This window comes from Papio anubis, chromosome 10 (assembly GCF_008728515.1).
Source record: "Papio anubis isolate 15944 chromosome 10, Panubis1.0, whole genome shotgun sequence".
In the NCBI taxonomy this organism is placed as follows: Eukaryota; Metazoa; Chordata; class Mammalia; order Primates; family Cercopithecidae; genus Papio; species Papio anubis.
Window position 1 is genome coordinate 101,674,707 of NC_044985.1, and position 19,334 is coordinate 101,694,040.

The 19,334-nt window shown below is 51.3% G+C and overlaps 1 protein-coding gene across 17 annotated transcripts in view; it reads right to left on the reverse strand.

Moving 5' to 3' along the window:
* The window catches only part of TNS1 (tensin 1), a 205,649-nt gene that overhangs the window by 83,740 nt on the left and 102,575 nt on the right, over nt 1-19,334 (reverse strand). For all 17 annotated transcript variants that reach the window (XM_021923974.2, XM_031651501.1, XM_031651502.1 and 14 more), the window contains 11 exons: nt 18,423-18,472; nt 15,758-15,929; nt 12,967-13,017; nt 11,388-11,510; nt 10,927-10,991; nt 8,916-8,999; nt 4,506-4,618; nt 3,991-4,051; nt 3,691-3,766; nt 2,981-3,110; nt 335-400 (listed from right to left, as the gene is read on the reverse strand). In XM_021923974.2, the coding sequence (XP_021779666.2) occupies nt 335-400; nt 2,981-3,110; nt 3,691-3,766; nt 3,991-4,051; nt 4,506-4,618; nt 8,916-8,999; nt 10,927-10,991; nt 11,388-11,510; nt 12,967-13,017; nt 15,758-15,929; nt 18,423-18,472 (991 nt within the window). The remainder of the gene's footprint in view (nt 1-334; nt 401-2,980; nt 3,111-3,690; nt 3,767-3,990; nt 4,052-4,505; nt 4,619-8,915; nt 9,000-10,926; nt 10,992-11,387; nt 11,511-12,966; nt 13,018-15,757; nt 15,930-18,422; nt 18,473-19,334) is intronic.

The window sequence follows — 19,334 nt, forward strand, 5'->3', positions numbered from 1 at the left end:
TCCAGCACCTTTGAGTGTCCCCTGCCCGCCAGCCACTCCCTCCATCTACCGTGGCCCTCAGTCTCTGAATATAACAGGCTGATGACCTAATGCGACCAGAACAGTTTATCCAACCCAATGCCTCTCTGTCTGCTTTTTTATTTTTATTATCCAGAGATTAAGTCACTGGTTCATGTTTAGCTAGGGGTCCACTCTGAAACCCAGATCCTCTACTGATGGCCTGCCTCTCAAAGATAACTTGGTCATTGTGGAAGAGACCGGGGTGGAAGGGTGGTGGAGATAGGGTCAGGATAAAAGGAAGGAGTGAGAGAATGAATTCTAACTTGGGTTATACCTTGAATTTTCTCTGGCCCATAAGAAAATACAAACTCCACTTTGCCATACTCTGGAAATCGATCATCTGGAAAAAGAGAAGGAAAAACAAAAATAGGCAAAAAGTCCCAAAAAGGACTCCATAAAAAGTTTTCTTCTAGAAAAAATTAAAATACCATATATGTACATGGTTAATAATATAATAATCAACGTATATTTATACATATATACATGAAATTATACAATGGAATTAAATCTCCTGCCACTCTAGCCCCTGTCCTACTTGCCTGAGGTAATGAGGTAACTGACTGTATTTCTATTTCTTTTCTACTAGCAATTTACCTCTAAGACTCTATCTAATAGCCACTATTTTTATGCCACTATTTCCAGATACCTATTTTATTTTATTTTATTTTAAGATGGAGTCTCATTCTGTCACCCAGGTTGGAATGCATATTTATATTTTTGAGACAGAATCTTGCTCTGTCACCCTAGATGGAGTACAGTGGTGCGATCACAGCTCACTGCAGCCTCAATCTCTCAAGCCAAAGTGATCCTCCTATCTCTGCCTCCAGAGTAACTGGGACTACAGGTGCAAGCCACCACACCCAGCTCATTTTTGTATTTTTTGTAGAGACAGAGTTTTGCTGTGTTGCTGAGGCTGGTCTCAAACTCCTGGGCTCAAGCAATCCACCGGCCTCAGCATCCCACAGTGCTGGGTCTACAGGTGTGAACCACCATACCCAGCCAGACATGAATTTTAAATAACTTCTGTGGATTGAGCACTATGAATATGAATAATTTGGTTCACTTACACTACTACCCCCACTTCCTCTCTTCTTAAATCTGATTATTGTTTTTATTTATTCTATTGATTGTCTTTGAAACTTTAAATAAGATAGTTAAGCCTCTATTTCTTTTTCTCTTTTTAGAGACCAGGTCTCACTCTGTTGCCCAGGCCAAAGTGCAGTGGTGCAATCATAGCTCACCGCAGTCTTGCACTCTTGGGCTCAAGTAATACTCCTGCCTCAGCCCCTGGAATAGCTGTGATGACAGGCACACGCCACCATGCCCAGCTAGTGTTTTTTTTTTTTTGTAAAGACAGAGGTCTCACTATATTTACCAGGCTAGTCTTAAACTCCTGGCCTCAAGCAATGCTCCCGCCTTGGCCTCCCAAAGTGCTGGGATTACAGGCATGAGCCACTGTGCCTGGCCATGCCTCTATTTATTGATCTGTCCATTTTCGATGGTATTTCCTGACTCCCACTATGTAAGAGAAGGAAATCTGTGACCCTCCCTTCTCTCAACTTCTGCCCAACCCCTTATTTATTTTATCAGCTATTCCTTTATTTTTCCTTGTTAAGACTGCCATCATTTACATTCTATACTGTAATTATGATGGCATCTTCTGGCTCCAGTGCAAGGAGAGCTCATTAAAGAAACACCCTTCTACATGAGCCAGGCTACACTAAGGAGATCTGGACCCTCCTCCAAACGTCAGTTCCAGTCTTTCACTGCCTGAGCCCAGTCTGGACACAGATCACTGCCCACTGCTTGTAGGAAAATAAGTTACAGCAAGGATGGCATCTGCTCCATGGGACTCCTATCATGCCTGTGCATGTCTCCATCACTGCAGGCATCACTTCGTAGTATCATGTTTGTGTGTCTCTCACTGAGGAAACTGTGAACTCCCTGAGGGTAGTGTCTGACTTCTTTCTGTTCATATCTATAGGGTCTAGCACATGCCCGACACATATAGACACACAAGTGATGCTTGGTGGATGGATGGATGGATGGATGGGCAGATGGATAGGTGGACAGATGAATGAATATGTGGATGGATGGATAGATGAATGAAGGGATGGATTAATGGATGGATGAATGGGTGGGTGGGTAGATGGATGGGTGGGTGGATGGATGGATGGACGGACGGACAGATGGAAGGACGGATGTATGGATGGATGGATAGATGGATGGATGTGTGTAAAGATGAATTGGTGGATGGAAAGAGAGATGGGTAAATAAATGTGCATTTATATGTCCCAGGCATGAATGTGATATAGATAAAACTTCCAATGAATAAAAGAAAGAAGCAAAAGCAAACACCAAACCTTTCCGAACCACCTCTTCTTCTCTCAGAAAATGGTTCCCCCTTGCGGCGGCCACACCCCTCCACTATTGCTCTTCTGCCCTACAGGGTAACTATCCCCTGCTGGTCTGCCTGCCAACTCAACAAGATTTTTGAACTCCACCAAGGCAGAGACCATGTCAGGTTTCACTTTGAATCCCCAGCACTTGGTACAGATCCTAACACAAAGCAGATGCCCAATGAATGTTGAAAAGAAATGATTATCAATAGGACACATGTGACAAACTGGGAGGACAAGATGAAGGAGAGACAGGGAAAGTAATAGAAGGCTGCAAGATATAAAACAGCCCAAGGACTGGGAGGAATTTACCTCCACTTCTACTAACAACTGGAATTCCCAGACCATCCCGATCTCAACTCTCTCCCAAGTCTCTCTCAACTCTCTCCCATCATCATCCTGAGATTAGACAGACCACATGGCCCAGAAAAGATGGTCCCCATACCCACCATATCCTCTCAAACTGAGCTCCTCTCCCTGCCACAGGGGTGCCCACCCCCAGCTCCACTCAAGGAGCGCACCTTTGAAAGCATCATCAAGGTCCTCCTTCCCAAAGACAACACCCAGGTCATGGATGGCACAGGTGTGGAACTGCACACGGAAGATGACGTCTCGGGCTGGGCTTCGGAACTTCTTGTGGTAGCACTTCAGCTGGGTGGGAAGATGGGCAGAACCAGTCAGGGGTCTGAGGCTCGGAGGTCAGGTCCCAGGGAGCCTCCTTATCAGCTCCACTGACTAAGCCCCCAAGGCTCACCCCAAACCCAATGAGGGAGAGCTCATCAACACCAAACAGGATCTCAGAGTTCTGTGGGGAAACTTCTAGAACAGCAAAGAATTGGAGATCAGCCTTGGCCTCTGGGGACAAAAATGTCCTCCCAAGAAGTTTCTGCATACAAGTCAGAGTGCAAAAAGTAAGATGGATTTAAATGGTAGCAGGAAGGACTAAAGCTAGATTTCACAGAGTCCTTGTCACCAATAAGAAGCCAGAAGGTAACAGCTCACACTGAGTGGTATTTCCCTGGAGATGCTCCAGAACAACAGCTAAGCCCAGGGTGAGAGACACGGACTGTGTGAGACTGGAAGGTCTTCCAAGAGCCCTGAGAGCCTATGGTTCCAAGCCCGGCAGCCCAGGAGGAGTAGCTGTCTTGTCCCGAGAGGCAGGAAGGGAGTAAGAAAAGAAGAGAGAGAAAATAAACAAGGATGGGGCTTGAGACAGAGGAACAGCACTCACCAAGATGTCTCCCTTCAAGAGCAGTCCTGGCTCGATGGTGATGCAGACGCTAGTCTGGCTGTCTCCTGGGATGTTGCTAAGGGAGAGAGGTGGACAGAAACCGAGAAGGCTGCTGGAGGGGAGATGAGGGAGGGGCGTTTTCTCCCTGCTGCCCCTATGCCACAGAGTTAGTGGGAAATCTCTCTGACTCTGTCCTTTCAGTCCTCTTGAGAACACTCTCTCCTCTCCCCACCCTTCTGACCTGGTCCTTAGCCCTGGGCCTTGGGCATCCCTGGCCTCTCATGCCCATGTAATACTTACTAGATGCCAGACGTGTACACAGGTTGCATGGCCTGGTAGATGCGGAGAAATGGCCGACATCCTGTAAAAGTGGGGTGGGTGTTAGCTAAGACAACAGAAACTGGCAGGTGGGAGGGGCAGAGGAGACAGTGAAGGGAGAAAGAGAGAAAGGAAAGAAGGAACGGGGAAGTCGAGGTAGGAAGGGGAAGGAGGAAAAGAGGAAAGAGAAAAAGAGGAAGCAGAAAGGGGAAGAAATGCCAACTTTTCACTTGTAAAGCAAACTAAATTTATAAAAACATTGCCCATCCAACATCATTGGCCAGCAGGCGCTGCAAATATCAAACCCATTTTGAAAATGAATAGATTGGGGCTTAGAAAAGTTCAGGAAGCAATGCACTTGAGAGTCCAGTGGAAGTCTTATGACCCTGTAGCTCTTATGTTGTCTGTTACTACCCAAGGTTGCCTCTTAGAGGAGAAGATGGAAGATGAAAGGGAGGAGTTGGTAAGGGGGAGGCTGGAGGGCTCAAGGCAGGTACCTCCTTTAGACTCAAAGTTGGGAATGCCGTGCATGATCACGTGGTGCAGAAACAAGGGCTTGTTGTTCATTTTGATGGAGCCGGAGAGCAGGCCACTGAAGTAATGCACATACCTGCAGTGGTGGAAGAAGCAGCTTCAGGGAGAGAGGTCTGTGCTGGTGCAGTAATCACTGTTCTGTCTTTTCTAAGAACATTGCCCTAGATCGCTTACCTACTCTACCCTCTCCCCAACCAACATGGTCCCCCTCCCCAACCAGGCCTCCCTCCCAGACATTCCTGCCTGCTACCGGGAGCCCCAGGTAGGAAGAGTGAGCAGGTGTACCAGACCTAGAGCTGGGTCAAGCCAAGCATCCCACTTGGAGTTCGCCACCGCCCTCTGGTGGTCAACATGAATATCTCTTTCCTGCTTCACTCCCAGCCCAAGAATCTCCTGCTGTACCAAAATTTCCACCCCACATACCTGACAGGCAACGTTTAGCTGCACAAGGCAGGCCCAACCACCAAACAGCTCTGACACCCTCACACCCCTACACAAAGCTCAAATCAAGCTTGCGCTCATACTCACAGCCCCAGTTCTGCCCACAGATCCAGTAGCCACAAGGGACAGTCTAGCAAATAGTGAGCAAGACTTTAATAGATGTAGTTCTTCACTTTCTCTACATCACACTAAAGTGCATGAAGTCCCTCTCTCTGTATCCTTGAGTTTACTTGATATTTGAGGTAACTAGCTTCTAATAAGTATTACTAACTCTAGGGTCAACATCCCCCAATATTTTTTTGTTGTTGTTTTTGAGATGGACTTTCACTCTTGTTGCCCAGGCTAGAGTGCAATGGTGCAATCTCGGCTCACCACCACCTCTGCCTCCCGGGTTCAAGCAATTCTCCTGCCTCAGCCTCCCAAGTAGCTGGGATTACAGGCATGCGCCAACATGCCCAGCTAATTTTGTATTTTTAGTAGATACGGGGTTTCTCCATGTTGGTCAGGCTGGTCTCGAACTCCCAACCTCAGGTGATCAGCCCGCCTCGGCCTCCCAAAGTGCTGGGATTACAGGCATGAGCCACCGCGCCTGGCCAGCATCCCCCAATTCTTTAACAAAGATCTGTTGGAAGAATGGAAGGACTAACCCATACCTTCTCCTTCTAGACAGAGAGGATAAATAAGGTCCAGGAGGGGTCACTGGACTCCAGAGACACACAGCAAGAAAACACAAAGCTGGGAGTGGATGGGGAGAGCAGGAAAGAAGTCTGGACCCCAACGCATCTGCCCAATAAACTAGAGATCAGTCCTTCTGCGTCCATTAGTCAGCATTTTCCCTTTTCTTATTGGCCAGGGAATGCCAAGCTGAGTCAGTTAGACCAATCAGAATGTATGCCAAGGCTCTGCAGGAGCCAATAGTAGGTCTCTGAGGAGGGTGGAACTAGAGCCCACATAACCATGATAAGATCCCCTCCTGTCTCTTGGCTCCTTGGCCCACCTCCAGGCCTGTGCGCCTCTGTCCCTGGGCTTGGGTGGGGCCTCCTCGGACTACTCAAGTAAGATAATCTGATGGGCAGTACCCGCTCCTATTCAGACCCCTGCCCCATTACTCAAGCCGGAAACCTGGAATAGCAGTTCCTATCAGATCTCTGGATCACGCCAACAGGATGTGTCTGTGTTCGGGGGACAATGAGTCCGGGGGCGGGTGACAATGAATGAGAGAGCTACAGGCAAAGCCCCTCCCTCTCTCTTTCCCTGCCTTCCTCTCCTCCATCTGCTCCACTCCCTGCAAGTGACATTGACAAGAAGGCAGGAGGGTGGCAACAAATGCATAGTAAACCCACAGTTGCACTTCCACATCTGGGCTCAGAGAGGTGACCCACCCACAAACAGAGGCAGTGTCAGATAGGAGCCAGGCAGACACGCCCCAACGGCACGCTGTGCAAGCGCATTTTGAACACCAGGTGATACGGTTTGGCAGCATCCTCACCCAAATATCATCTTGTTGTAGTTCCCATAGTTCCCTCGTGTTGTGGGAGGGACCCAGTGAGAGATAATTGAATCATGGGAGTGGTTTCCCCCATACTGTTCTCAGGGTAGTGAATAATTCTCACAAGATCTGATGGTTTTATAAGGGGAAACCCCTTTCCCTTGGCTCGCTCTCTTCTCTTGTCTGCCACCATGTGAGATTTGCCTTTCACCTTCCGCCATGATTGTGAGACCTCCCCAGCCACGTAGAACTGTGAGTTCATTAAACCTCTTTCTTTTGTAATTTGCCCAGTTTTGGATATGTCTTTATCAGCAGCGTGAAAATGGACTAATACGCCAGGGGATCCCTAAATAATCCTATTCCTGAGAGGTGACACTGATCCCTGGTCTTCAGACCTTCACTGCTCAGACTCAGAGATGTGATTCTCTGCTCATTCTCTCCAAGTCACACTGTGCCATTGGAACAGCATGCTTCTCTCTTAGTATCCTTATCCTTCAAGGTCAAAGGTCAAACTGTGATTACGGTCAGCAGACACACATGGCAAGCCAGAGACTGAGAAGGCAGTATTTGACCAATCGTTCTTCTTCCCTGAGAAGACTCTCATTGATCCACAGCTGCTGTGTCTGGGGGCCTAGCCAGAATTTTCTGCACATAAAGACATCCCATTTCTGGTTGCTGACTCTGAGGCTGGCTATCAACTGTTTTGTGCCCACTATAAGGTGCTGGGTTGCCTGAGGACTCACTCACTTCTTGGGCTTCCAATTACATTGGTGGGAATAGCCCCCAGCTGGGACAGCAAAGTTCTAGCCAGCCAAGCAAGGCAGGGTGATGGGGCATGTATTGAGACTCTCAGCATGGTGAGGCTAAAGAGCTCCAGGACTCACAGCTCTAGGCCCTTGTTGGCCCAGTCAATGTGCGCAGGGACTAAAAAGGCAAATGGGATGCTTTGGCCTCCAGGCCCTTCTAGTCAGTGCTATTCCTCTGTCTGGATCCTTTACCCTGGGCACATTCACTTGGAGGCTTCCTTCTCCCCACCCAGATCTCATGTTACACGTCACCTTCTCGGAAGGCCCTTCCATGTGAATCAGCCCTCTTGCCAGCCCCATCACTCTCTAGCCATCATAGTTTGCTTTTTCTTTGCAGCTCTCATGACTATCTGAATTGTTTCCTTATATGTGTATCATCCACTAGAAGCTGAGCTCCCTAAGCCCTTGCCTGGCAGATTCCGCACCATGTCACCAGTGTGCAGAACGGTGCTGACATCACAGCAGGTGGCAGGCCCACAACTCCCAGCAGCAAACGGAACTGGGCCTGTGTCCCACCATCCAGGTCTCCAGCTTGGGCTTGGGTTTCCCACCACCCTGGCTGCAGCCTCCCCCAAAGACGACCACCTGCCCCTGATGCTGCCTATGCCTTCCTGTGGATGAGATGTCATTGAGCAACACGTCACCCACGGAACAGGATCCCTCAGGACAGTGGGTCACACAACCGGGGGGCACTGCCCTGGCCCAGGCATTACTAGGCTTTCATGTACTTTCCAGTTCTGCCACTACTCGCTATAGACCCTGGCCATGTCCCCTCCCTTGGCTCAGCTTCTAATCTGCAAAATGGGATGCCTAGGTCGTCACATGACAGCTTACCACGATTCCAGTTTAGGCTCAAATTCACCTGCTCCAAGAGGTATTCCCCGACCATCCCCCTTAAAAGAGCCCCGTTCCCCTCCTATCAGTTCTCGTGTCTGCAGTGCCCTCTTTCCTTCCTAGCCTCATTGCTGTCTGACATTGTCTTGTTTGTACGGTTGTTCGTTTCATGTCCATCTCTCTCATTGGGTATCAGTTTACCAAGGGAAAGGACTTTTTCCTATTCGCCTGGATATCTCAGTGCTTGGAGCCATAGTAGATGATTTAAAGTTTGCTGAATTAATAAATCCATCCCTGCCCTGTTTCCTGCCTGGGCTATTGTGAGACTCCAATGAGACCATACGGTTGAAAGCTCTCAGTAAAACTGTCTAAACTCTCCCAACAGAAGGTGATCCTTATCATGAGTCTCTGACCTCCCACAGCAGGGGGCAGTGACGCAGTCTCCTGTAGACTCATCCAAGCACTGAAGCAATCCTGCCTCCAGGGCCAAGAACAGCACACGCCTTCCTATGCCAGCGCCTTTTTATCCCCAGACTCCTGCTTGCCCACGAAGGTTGCACTGCTCTCTAGCACAGGCCTCAGAGTCAAGTGCTGTGCCAACCTGCGGGCACGCACCACAGGCTGTCTCCCGGGCTCTTCTGTGTGCCTGAGCTCATACCACTGCAGGCTGGCATCTGAAAACATGTGCCTGGTACACCCTCACCTAGGCACAGCTATCCCATCCCTGTGAGTACACAAGTCTTGTCTCCACATACAGTGAGTGCACACATACATGCATGGGGCTGAGAGCCCCAGAGACCCACCTTCTTTGGGATGGCTGGCCAATGGGCACAATCTTATCCTCATAGAACCGCTTCATTGCAAACCGGTCCAGAGCCTGGTCCGCACTGCAGGGAGAGACAGGTGGTCAAAAGAGGCAACTCCTGCATCCAAGAGCCCCTTGTTTTCCCCACCCCTGCTCCCTCAGACCTGCAGAGCCCTCTGGCCAGCCCTTGTCCTGGAGGGAAGACAAGCCTCTTCCCCCTGCCATCCTGTGCTGAGAAGCTTTCTGGGAAAGAGTGCTTCAGCATCTCTCCAACTGTGTGGGGTAGCACTCAGCCCAGGCTTTAAAGCTCAGCAGCCTGGGAGCCCAGCTCAGGTCTACACTTATGAGCCCCATGTCCTGGTACAAGTTCATGAATCTCTCTGAACTTCATTCAGAGGAGAACTTCACTCTCCTCACCCATCAAATGAGGGTGATAATTGCCCCTTCCTCAAAGGTGACTATGGAGATGAAGCGAGGGAACATCCATAAAGAGCTTGACACACAATAGGGGTACAGGAGTACAGTAGGGGTGTAGCCTCATCTTTGCTCATCATTAAGCAAAGATGAGACTGGCTTGGGTTGCTCAAAGTCCTAACGCTACAGCCTCCTGGCAGGCCCTCCACAGAAGATTCTACCTGTCCTCACAGGGCGCTCAGAGAAATCACTTTGAAGTGAAAAGATCACGAAGCTCCAGTGACTTCCCATCACTCTTAGAGCAAACTCCAAAGTCCTCAGTGAGGCCACGAGGCCCCATGTCTCTGCCACCTCCTAGCTTACCCTCTTCTTCCTCTTCCCTCACTTGCTCAGCTTCAAATACCCCAGCCCCTCACATTCCCGTCCCTCCTCTTCTTTCAGTGTGCAGGGCTCATCCCGCAGGCCTGATACGGCTCAGCCCTTCCCATCCTGGTCACTCAGGTCTCTGCTTCAGTGTCGCCTCATCAAGAAGCCTCTTCTGACCATGTACCCGCCTCTCCACTGCCCTTCTCGAGTCCCTTTACTCTTTAATGATAACTAGCACCTGCTATTACTAATGTATTTGTTTGCGTGTTTAATGCCCATGAAGGCAGTGACCTGGCTTTGCCCTCTGCTGCATTCTCAGCACCTAGAACAGAGCCTGGCACATTGGCTGTCCAATATTTATTTATTTTTTTCTTTTTTAGACAGAGTCTCCCTCTGTCACCCAGGTTGGAGTGCAGTGGTGCCATCTCGGCTCACTGCAACCTCCGCCTCCCAGATTCAAGGGATTCTCCTGCCTCAGCCTCCTGAGTAGCTGGGATTACAGGCACCTGCCCCATCATACCCAGCTAATTTTTGTATTTTAGTAGAGACAGAGTTTCACCATGTTGGCCAGGCTGGTCTCGAACTTCTGACCTCAAGTAATCCACCTGCCTTGACCTCCCCAAGTGCTGGCATTACAGGTGTGAGCCACTGCACCTAGCCATATTCCTTGTTGAATGGATAACAAAATGAATGGGTGAATCCCTCTGCCTCCCTGAAGAGTGGGATAGGAAAGGGAGTCAGTGACTGGATGTTCTTTATTCTTGTTCCAAACACCTAGGTAGGAAGAGGGCCCCCTGTTGTCCAGAGGCAGAGGAATGCATGAGACAACTTCTATATTCTATATTCTATATTCTATATTGTTTTGTCAGACCCAGATCTGATCCGACATTTCTTTCTGACTCCCTTCCTGCTGGCCCAGGGAAAAAGAAGGTGGTTTGGCAAGGAAATGGGGCTCCGAAGAGCTGGCCGTATGGGGTGCTCAGGACAAGGCCTGCCTCCCAAGCCTGCCCCACCAGAGCCCCCAAAAGAGAACTGGACTCTCTTCCCTCCCACCCTCTGTCCACAGGCTCCTGCCTCAGAGCTGGGGGCCCCTGAACCCGTCCTCATCGCTTTGCATTCCCTCTGTGCTTATCCCGTCACTCCAGGGAACAGAGAGGCTGTGGGTGGATGAGAGGAAGGGGTCACACTGTCAATGTTCCGGAGGATGGGCGGCTCCAGGCCCCTCTTACCTGGCAGAAATGTTGCTGTAGTGCATGTAAGCCGCGATGACAACTCCTATCCTGCCTCGGTTTCCCTGAAAGAATCCCCAAACACAAAAGCATTTATTTCTAAGGCCAGCCCTGCTGCCCCAGAGCTTATCTAGAAGCCTTGGTGGAAAGGAATTATGGCTGGAGAGAGGGGTGTGGATTTAAGGGAGAACATAAGGAGGAAGGAGGCCTCAAGGGAGGGAAACAGGTGGGGACTAAGTCTCAGAAAAAACACATCTGATCATCCACTGCCGTGGACATAAGCTGATGTCACCTGCACTTCTTAGAGGTGCCCCCCAAGACAGAATCTATTATCCCCTAGAAAGAAAAATACACACAGACTTATATGCTCACAAAATCCAAGGATATAGGCAGGTACACACGATCATCCAAGGACACATTCAGGCACTCACACACACACACACCCCTGCCACAGCTCTGACCTTGTTGTGTAGAACAACGACATTGTGGGGGTCTGCGTTGAGCCATGTGTCCATGGCCTTACAGATGCTGCAGATCTTCTCCAGGGCTGGGGTGTGGAGGTCAGGCCAGCCAAATTCCAGTACCTACGGCCCAAGCCATGAGTGAGAAGAGGGCAGAAGCCCTGCAGAGTCAAGCAAGCCAGCGGGAGCCGCCCACGCCACGTGCTAGTACCTGGGCGGCGGCCCGCAGCTGCTGGTTCCTGCCAGGACTTGGTTCCTCCCTGCCCACTGGTCAGCAAGGAGGCAGGGGTGTGAAGAGTAAAGGCCGTGCATGACCCAGTACTGGGGACCCTGGGTCCAGGTCTTGGCCCTGGCACTGACTCACTGTGGGGCCTTAGGCCTCATGTCCTCTTCCAGTCTCAATTTCCCCATATGTGTGTTTAAAAAAAAGAAAGGCTTAGAGCTGATGACCCCAAGGTCCCTACCATAGAACTGACCTCCAACATGCTGAGGGGCCCCAAGCACTGCCCTCAAGCTCTTCTCCCACGGACAGCTCTGAGGTCTGGCTCAGGCTGAGAGAGGAAAAAGCAAAGGGCTGTCTGATGTTCATGACTCTTTTCTAAGCCCTGGACACACAAACCATCCACTTTCCAGGCCAGTCAAGAGCAGCCTCAAGGACACAAAGGGCAGACCTGAAGAGCAGGCTTCGGGCCTCTCAAAACCTTTCTAGACTCACCAACTTTAAAGTAAAAGAGAACTCTGCAAGGACCCGTACAGCATACCTAATCCAGCCAGGCCACTTTCAGAGGGGCGCACTGAGGCCCAGAGAAGTCCGTCACCCCCCCAGGGTCACAGAGCAGCATGTACCAAACTCTCAAGAGTTAGGAGCAGATGCCCATGGCAAAGCCTGCACACAGCCCCCCGAGCAAACAGAGTAAAAAGCAGCAGCAGGGCCAGCCTCGCTGGCTCACGCCTATAATCCCAGTACTTTGGGAGGCCAAGGTGGGCAGATCACTTGAGGCCAGGAGTTTGAGACCAGCCTGACCAACATGGCGAAACCCCGTCTCTACTAAAAATACAAAAATTAGCCAGGCGTGGTGGTGGGCACCTGTAGTCCCAGCTACTCGGGAGGCTGAGACAGGAGAATCGCTTGAACCCGGGAGGCGGAGGTTGCAGTGAGCTGAGATCATGCCACTGCTCTCCAGCCTGGGCGACAGAAGGAGACTCCATTTCAAAAAAAACAAAAAAACAAAAAACAAAAAATGGCAGCTGGAAGGTCAAAAGCAGCAACTTGCAACTACTTTAAATCCAAAAACTAAACATCTCACAACTCCAGTCTCACCCAAGAGATTCTGTGTACTCCCCAGCAGGCAGACCTGGGTGGAAAGTCACTGCCCCAAGCTTTGCTTTCTGTAATTTACATTATGGAAAGGATAAATAGATCATTTTCCATTTTCCAGATATAAGATGGCACTCTGACTTTGAATAGGCTTTTCAAACTGTCACAGCATTTTCCCCAAGATTATTATGTGGGAACCGCAGAGAGGGAGTCCATCTGTTCTCCTTCTCCTCCCCCACCCCAAAACAGCCACTGGCTCACCTTGGCATGGAGCTTCGTGATGTCAGGTCTCCGCTCAGAGAGGTTGAACAGCTAGAAGGAGAAAAAGGAAGAGAACATGAGGAGGTGAGAGTGAGGAGCGCAGCGAGGGGAGAGAGAACCATGGGCTGCTGGTCCCAGAAAGGATGGTGGCATCATCACCAACTTCCTCTGAAGAGCCCACGACAGCACCCAGCAGGGCATCGATGTCCTTCCACAGCCAGGGGCCTGGCCACAAAACAGCCATGAGCTCCCTGGACCTCCTGTGCCTGCTCTCACTCTCTCTCCCCTGATAGGAATTCTATCCATACATGAACATGCAGGTGAGTCCCAGCAGACACACCGTCACCAAGAGGAACTAAACTGTAGGTCCTCAGGATGAAGAAGGAGAGAGAGAGAGATGAGGACACTGAGCCACCCCGCTCCGTGAGCGAATGTCCTGAATGGAAGACGAGACAGGGATGGAACTTGTCTCCAGTCCCACTTGCTTCTCGTCACACTGAACGGGAATCCAGTGGTGTGAGATGATAAGTAGTTGGCAATCTCTGGTTTCCACTTCACACATGGACCTTAGAACCTCATCCCATGAGGCTGCAACTTCTCTGTCACCAGACATCCTCCATCAGAGGGGCAAACCATCCTGGGTGGTCCCAATCAGACCCTTGACATACCTCTCCCAGCACATGCCTTTCAATGCGTGACCACTGGGGTCCCATTCCTGACCACTGGAATCCCACGGAATTCCCCAGTCTCTGGAATTCCTGCCTCTACCTCCGAGGGGGGCATGCAGAACTTCCCACCTCCACCCCACTGCCTGGGAAACTCAAAGGCCACTGTGTCATCTCCTGGGGAGACAAGGGGACAGCCCAGTCTGGAATAGGCAGGATAGAGAGAGGGGTGGCAGGGCACCAAGTCCCCTAGAACCCTGGACCCCTAAAATCAGAAATAGGTGGATTTTCATCCACTCTTGCACTCTGTAAAGGAACACACTTTATTATGTTACAATAGCCATCACTCAATGAATGTCTGCCACCTGCCAGCCTGTGTTAAGGACTTTACATCTAACAGCTGGCTTAATTCTCTCACCAACCGTAAGAGGTAGATCTTAGACCCACTTTACAGATGCAGAAGCTAGGGCTTAGTGAGGCTAAACAGCCAAGATCTTGTAGTTAGTAAAAGGAGAGCCAGAATTTGAACCCAGAGCTTTCTGATGTTTAAAGCCAGGCTCTTAACAATGCCCCAATGCAGCTAACAGAGGGGTCTCTACAGTGGTTGAATAGTATCCTCAAAATGTCATGTCCGCCCAGAACTTCAGAATGCAACCTTGTTTGGAAACAGTGCCTTTGCCAATGTAAGTAGTTAAGGATCTCAATATGAGATCAACCTGGATCTAGGGTGGACCCTAAGTCCAATAATTGATGTCCTTATAGGAAGAGAACGCACACAGAGACACTGAAGAAGGCCACATGGAGATGGAGGCAGAGGTTGGGGTGATGCGCTACAAACCAAGGAATCCCACCAAAAGCTAGGAAAAGGCAAGAAGGGATTCTGCCCATAGGATTCAGAGGGAGTATGGCCCCCTCAACACCTTGATTTCAGATTTCCAGCCTTCAGAACTGTCAGAGAATAACTTTCTGTTATTTTGAGCCACCAAATTTGAGGTAGAGTCATCACTTGGTGTCTATGGGTGATTTGGATCTAGGACCCCTCCACCCCGCCATGGACAGTGGATATCAAAATCCATGGATGCTCAGGTCTCTTACATAAAATATGTACTATTTGCATACAACTTGCATATAAAAAATGTACTATTTGCATATAACTTATGCATATACTTCCGTAGCCTTTAAATCATCTCTAGGTTACTTGTAATACCTAATACAATATAAACGCTCTGCAAATAGTTGTTCTGCTGTATTGTTTTTATTTGTATTGTTTTTTATTGTTATTTACTGTTGGGTTTTTTCTGAGTATTTTCAACTCATGGTGGATTGAATCCACAGAGGTGAAACTCGTGGATAGAAAGGGCCGCCTCATTTGTTACAGCAGCCCTGGGAAACTAATGTGGCCTCCTACATCCCACCTCAAACACCCTGGGGGCAGCCACCTGAGGTTGTACAGATCAGATCTGTGGGTCCAGTCCACAGGCACCTCCCTCTAAAATGGACCCGAGCCCTCCTCTGGGGCCAAGGACGGATCGGCCTTTCTGCGTTAGTGGAGACCACTGCCAGTACCTCTCTCCCATGTGCTAAGGTGACTCCTCTGGGCCAGGCCAAGCCAGGTGCCAGCAACCCAGGGTCCCTTAAGACACATGTTGCCAAGACTCTGCCCTCAGACTTCTCAGAGGCACCGACCCTGTGCCAGCTCTGCCACTTCCTGACCCTGCAACCTTAGGCAAATAACCCCACCTCTCTGTGCTCCAGCAAGTGCCTGCTTGCTAGGGCTGCTGCAAAGGTTAAGTGCGTGGAAAGCAGTTGGAACAGGGCCTGGCTAGTAGCAAGCGCTCGATAACCTGAACTCTTATTGTTACTCTCTTCTCCTGGCCAGCACACACATGCACACACAGAGTTCCAGATGCCACATTCCAGCTGCAGCACACTGCTTAGAGCAGAGCTGGGCGGGAGAGTGATGGAAGACTCAGGCAAGAGAGCTGCCTGAGGAGAAGGGCAGATAAACAAAGAGAAGAGGGTGGGCTGGCACAGGGGCTGGTGGCAGGGATACCAGCCATGAAGAGGTGGCTAGCAGATGGAAGCATAGAGGGCACAGGACAATGGGCACGAGGCCCCATCCTCACCAGGTAGTTGCCTCCATGTTTGGACTTGAGCATCTGGGCCACCTCACGGAGGTTGCTCCGGAAGTTCTCCTCATTGGCTGTGCTGGGGAAGGAGACAGCGATGATCCTCTCTGTGACGTACACCAGGTCCAGCTCACAGCTGTCCTCCATGGTCCGGCTCACACTCATGTTTCTAGGGAGACAGCAGGCAGCAGAGGGTCCAGATCAGAATCCAGCCCACAGGGAAGGCCCCAGATAGCTGCACCCCATACACATCCTGTGTGACCCCCAATTGCAGTCCAGGGTGCTTGGCTGCTCTTCAACCCAAGGCCAAGGCCAGAGGCTTCCTCTGGCAAGGCCAGTGTGGCCAGCTTGGGATTGCCGGTGAGAACAAGCTGGGTAGGACTGGCAAGGACCTCAGGCCATTTCAGAACCAAACTGATAACACCAATTCTTGGTTCCCATCAGTCCACTGCCTTCAACCTGTGACTCCAGAGCTCAGAGCCAGGGCCAGACTGGCCCAGGAACCCGGAGCTCTGGCTCCCGACACTGTGACTGCCTGGCCAGGCAGAAATCTCCCGAAAGGCCCCAGACTGCTCTGGAAGAGGAAGGAGAGCCTGCGCTGAACGCTCTCCAGCCCTGGAACGGAGCCTTCCACTGCCCGCCCCTCGCTCTCTCGAGCTGTGGAGTGGGCGGGAGACCTCTCAGGGGAGAGGGCAGCTCAGGTGACATGTTCACCTGGGTTCCAGGTAAGCCAGACCACAGCACACATTCCAGCCCTCCCGGAGGCAGGCTGACTCCTGCCCTTTGTTCCTTGGCCTTCTCCCCACCTCTGGCAGCTCCCACCGCCTGCCAGAGCTGCTTCTTGGCAGCAGCCTCCCTGATTTCTAAGGGCCCAGGAAACAAGAGGGCATGGAGCCCTTGCTGCTGCAGTGGTGGGTAGCTGCCAGCACCATGCATTTCCCGGAGAGGTGGGGAGGTCCCTGGGCTGGCCATCCTCTCCACTGGGCACCGGGTGAGGAAGGGAGGGGCTCACATCTTTACATCTCTCCCAACTTTTCTTCCAGAGGAAGGGTCCAGGATGCCCACTGGGGAAGCCCACCTCTTGCTTCTAGAAGCACCTCCCCCATCCCTCCAGCTTTTTACCCCATCATCAACCTCCTAGTGTCTCGCTTCCCCTTCTATCAAATGCAGGCAGCACTCACATTTCGTTCTGCTAACCTTTCACCACAGCGGGATAAAGTGGAGAGTAGAGGCCAGCGAAAGGAATACCGCCGGGATATTTAAAAGTTACGAGGGCTTTCTGGCACTACACAGAACAAGGCCCCGGATGCTGAGAAGCCGTGAAGAATCCAGACCTCCACCAGGGTTCAATCCCAGCCCAGGTGGGGCGTGGAGGTGGGGCAGCCAACGATGAGGCATGGCAGGTCCTCTCTGGTGGGATGACAGGGCCCCAAGTGGGATTGGGGACCAGCACCCGGGGGTAAGGAGCCCGGTTTGAGTTTGACTCTGAGTCCCGGCCACTTCTTGTCCCTATGGAAAGCTTCTCATTGCAGCTGTGGGGGTGGTGAAGTTTCTATCTCAAGCCAACTGCCTACCCAAGGACAGTTCTTGTAGGTGGTGACCAGTCTGGGACAAGAAGCCACATGCACACATACCTGCAAGCAAGTGGGTGTGAGGGTGGGGAGCCTCAGCTAACTTGCAGCATCCCCTCCTCCCCACCCTCCAAAACCCCTCTCTGTCCTGGCTCCAAGGAAGAAACTAGAATGTCAGAAAAACTCGCAAGCCCAAGCTCCTGTGATTTCAGCCTCTCCCTCAACACAGGACGGGGAGCAAGAGGTACTGCTGAGGGCCATGAGTCAGACGTGGCCCACAGGGACGCTGACCTGCCCCTGTCTACAGGCTGGATCCCGGGAAGGACGCAAAGACAGAACAGTGCCACCAGCCGGACAGCCTCAGCATCACACTCTGAATCCATCTGTCCAGGTCTGAGGGAAGGAGGGGACCCTCTAAGAAGCCACCTCCAGTCCGTGGACAGCCAGCAGAGGGGCCAGAAACTGCCAGGGGCTTCCACTCTACCCCAAGGCTGGCATCCCCGATCATCTCAGGAGCCTCGGTGGGTGAAGGTGAGGCAGAGGCGGAGGGGAGCAAAACAAACTCTCTGGATCACCAAGACACAAAGTCCCTCGTGCATCCCCTTCCCCCGGCCCCTGCCAGCCTAGCCAGATAGGGAACTTTCCTTTTATAAACTACTCTGCCCAGTCAGAACCCCCTGTTTGCAGAGAGGAAAGGATTCAGCACAGGCCTCGATGCCCACCAGCCCTAAATGCAAATCCAAGTGCTGCTTCTTGGTAGCTGTGTGACCTTTACAAGTCACCTCATCTCTCTGAAACGCAGCTCTACCAAAGGGAATAAAATACTTACCTTGCGGGGTTGTTGCAAGGACTAGATGAGCTCATGCAGGTAAATAAAGACTCAGCTCAAGGGCCCGCTAAGAGCTCAAAACACAACTGTTGCCAAGGGCATCTGCACCCATCCTCTCCTGTGCCTTTCACATTTGCCCACACTCCCCACCCGTGGCTTTATGGCTGCAGTCTGGGGCACCCAGAGTCAAGACTTAACAGGAACACCCACAGTGACCCCCCTGCTTGCACTCCCGCCCCCTGCCCCCATGGGCCAGGCATACCTGATGGGCTGGAGGTGGGGCTGGACACTCGGGGTGACCCTGGCGGAGCCCTGAGAAGGAGAGAAGAGAAGCGGCATTATGCAGGGGTGGGCAGGATGACGGGAGGAGCACACCAGAGAGCTGTCCACAGGAGCAAACACGATCCTCTTCTCCTTTCCCTGCCAACATTCCGACCCTGCCACCCTAACCCCTGCAAAAACACAGCCCGCCGAAGCCAAAGCCATCAGCACTGATTCCACGTGAGTGTGCCTGCCTGTGTGCAAGCCCCAGAGGGACGAAAGGAAGAAATCCCGAATGCTGAGGACTGCACCCCACCGGGCTGGTGCCATCCACACTGAGGGCACACTCAACAGTTACGGACTCAGTGGAAACACATTTCACTTTGATTCACTCACCCACACAAGAGAAACCCCAAGAGGAGAATACGACTGCCACCACGAAAGAAACAGGAGTGATAAGAGTAATGGTGCCCCTCTGTCCTGCTACCATCACCCCACACTTCTCTGCTTGAAAGTAGTGACGTCAAGTCATTCACTTGAGTTTAGAGACCAGAACAGTCAGGTGGAGCATGCAGGAACCAAGACGAGGCCTAAGGCAGTGAGCCATGCTCCTGAGGGCCCACTCCCCACTGTCTGTGGCAGACAGTAGCCATCTCACCCACTCCCCTTTTCACAGCTGTCGAGTGGTACGAACTTAAGCAAATGGGCCCAATCCATCCCAGGGCAGCAGGATGGTATGGCGGGTGTGAAAGCACAGGGTCAGAGGCCCACAGACCATGGAGTTTGGATTCCAGGATCCTGCTGGGCAGCCCTGCCAGTTGTAATGTAACCCCTCTGAGCCTCTTGTAATGTCACATGTAAAATGGGACAACCTTCAGGCTGGCGGTGAGAATCCAAAGGAGTTATGCATATA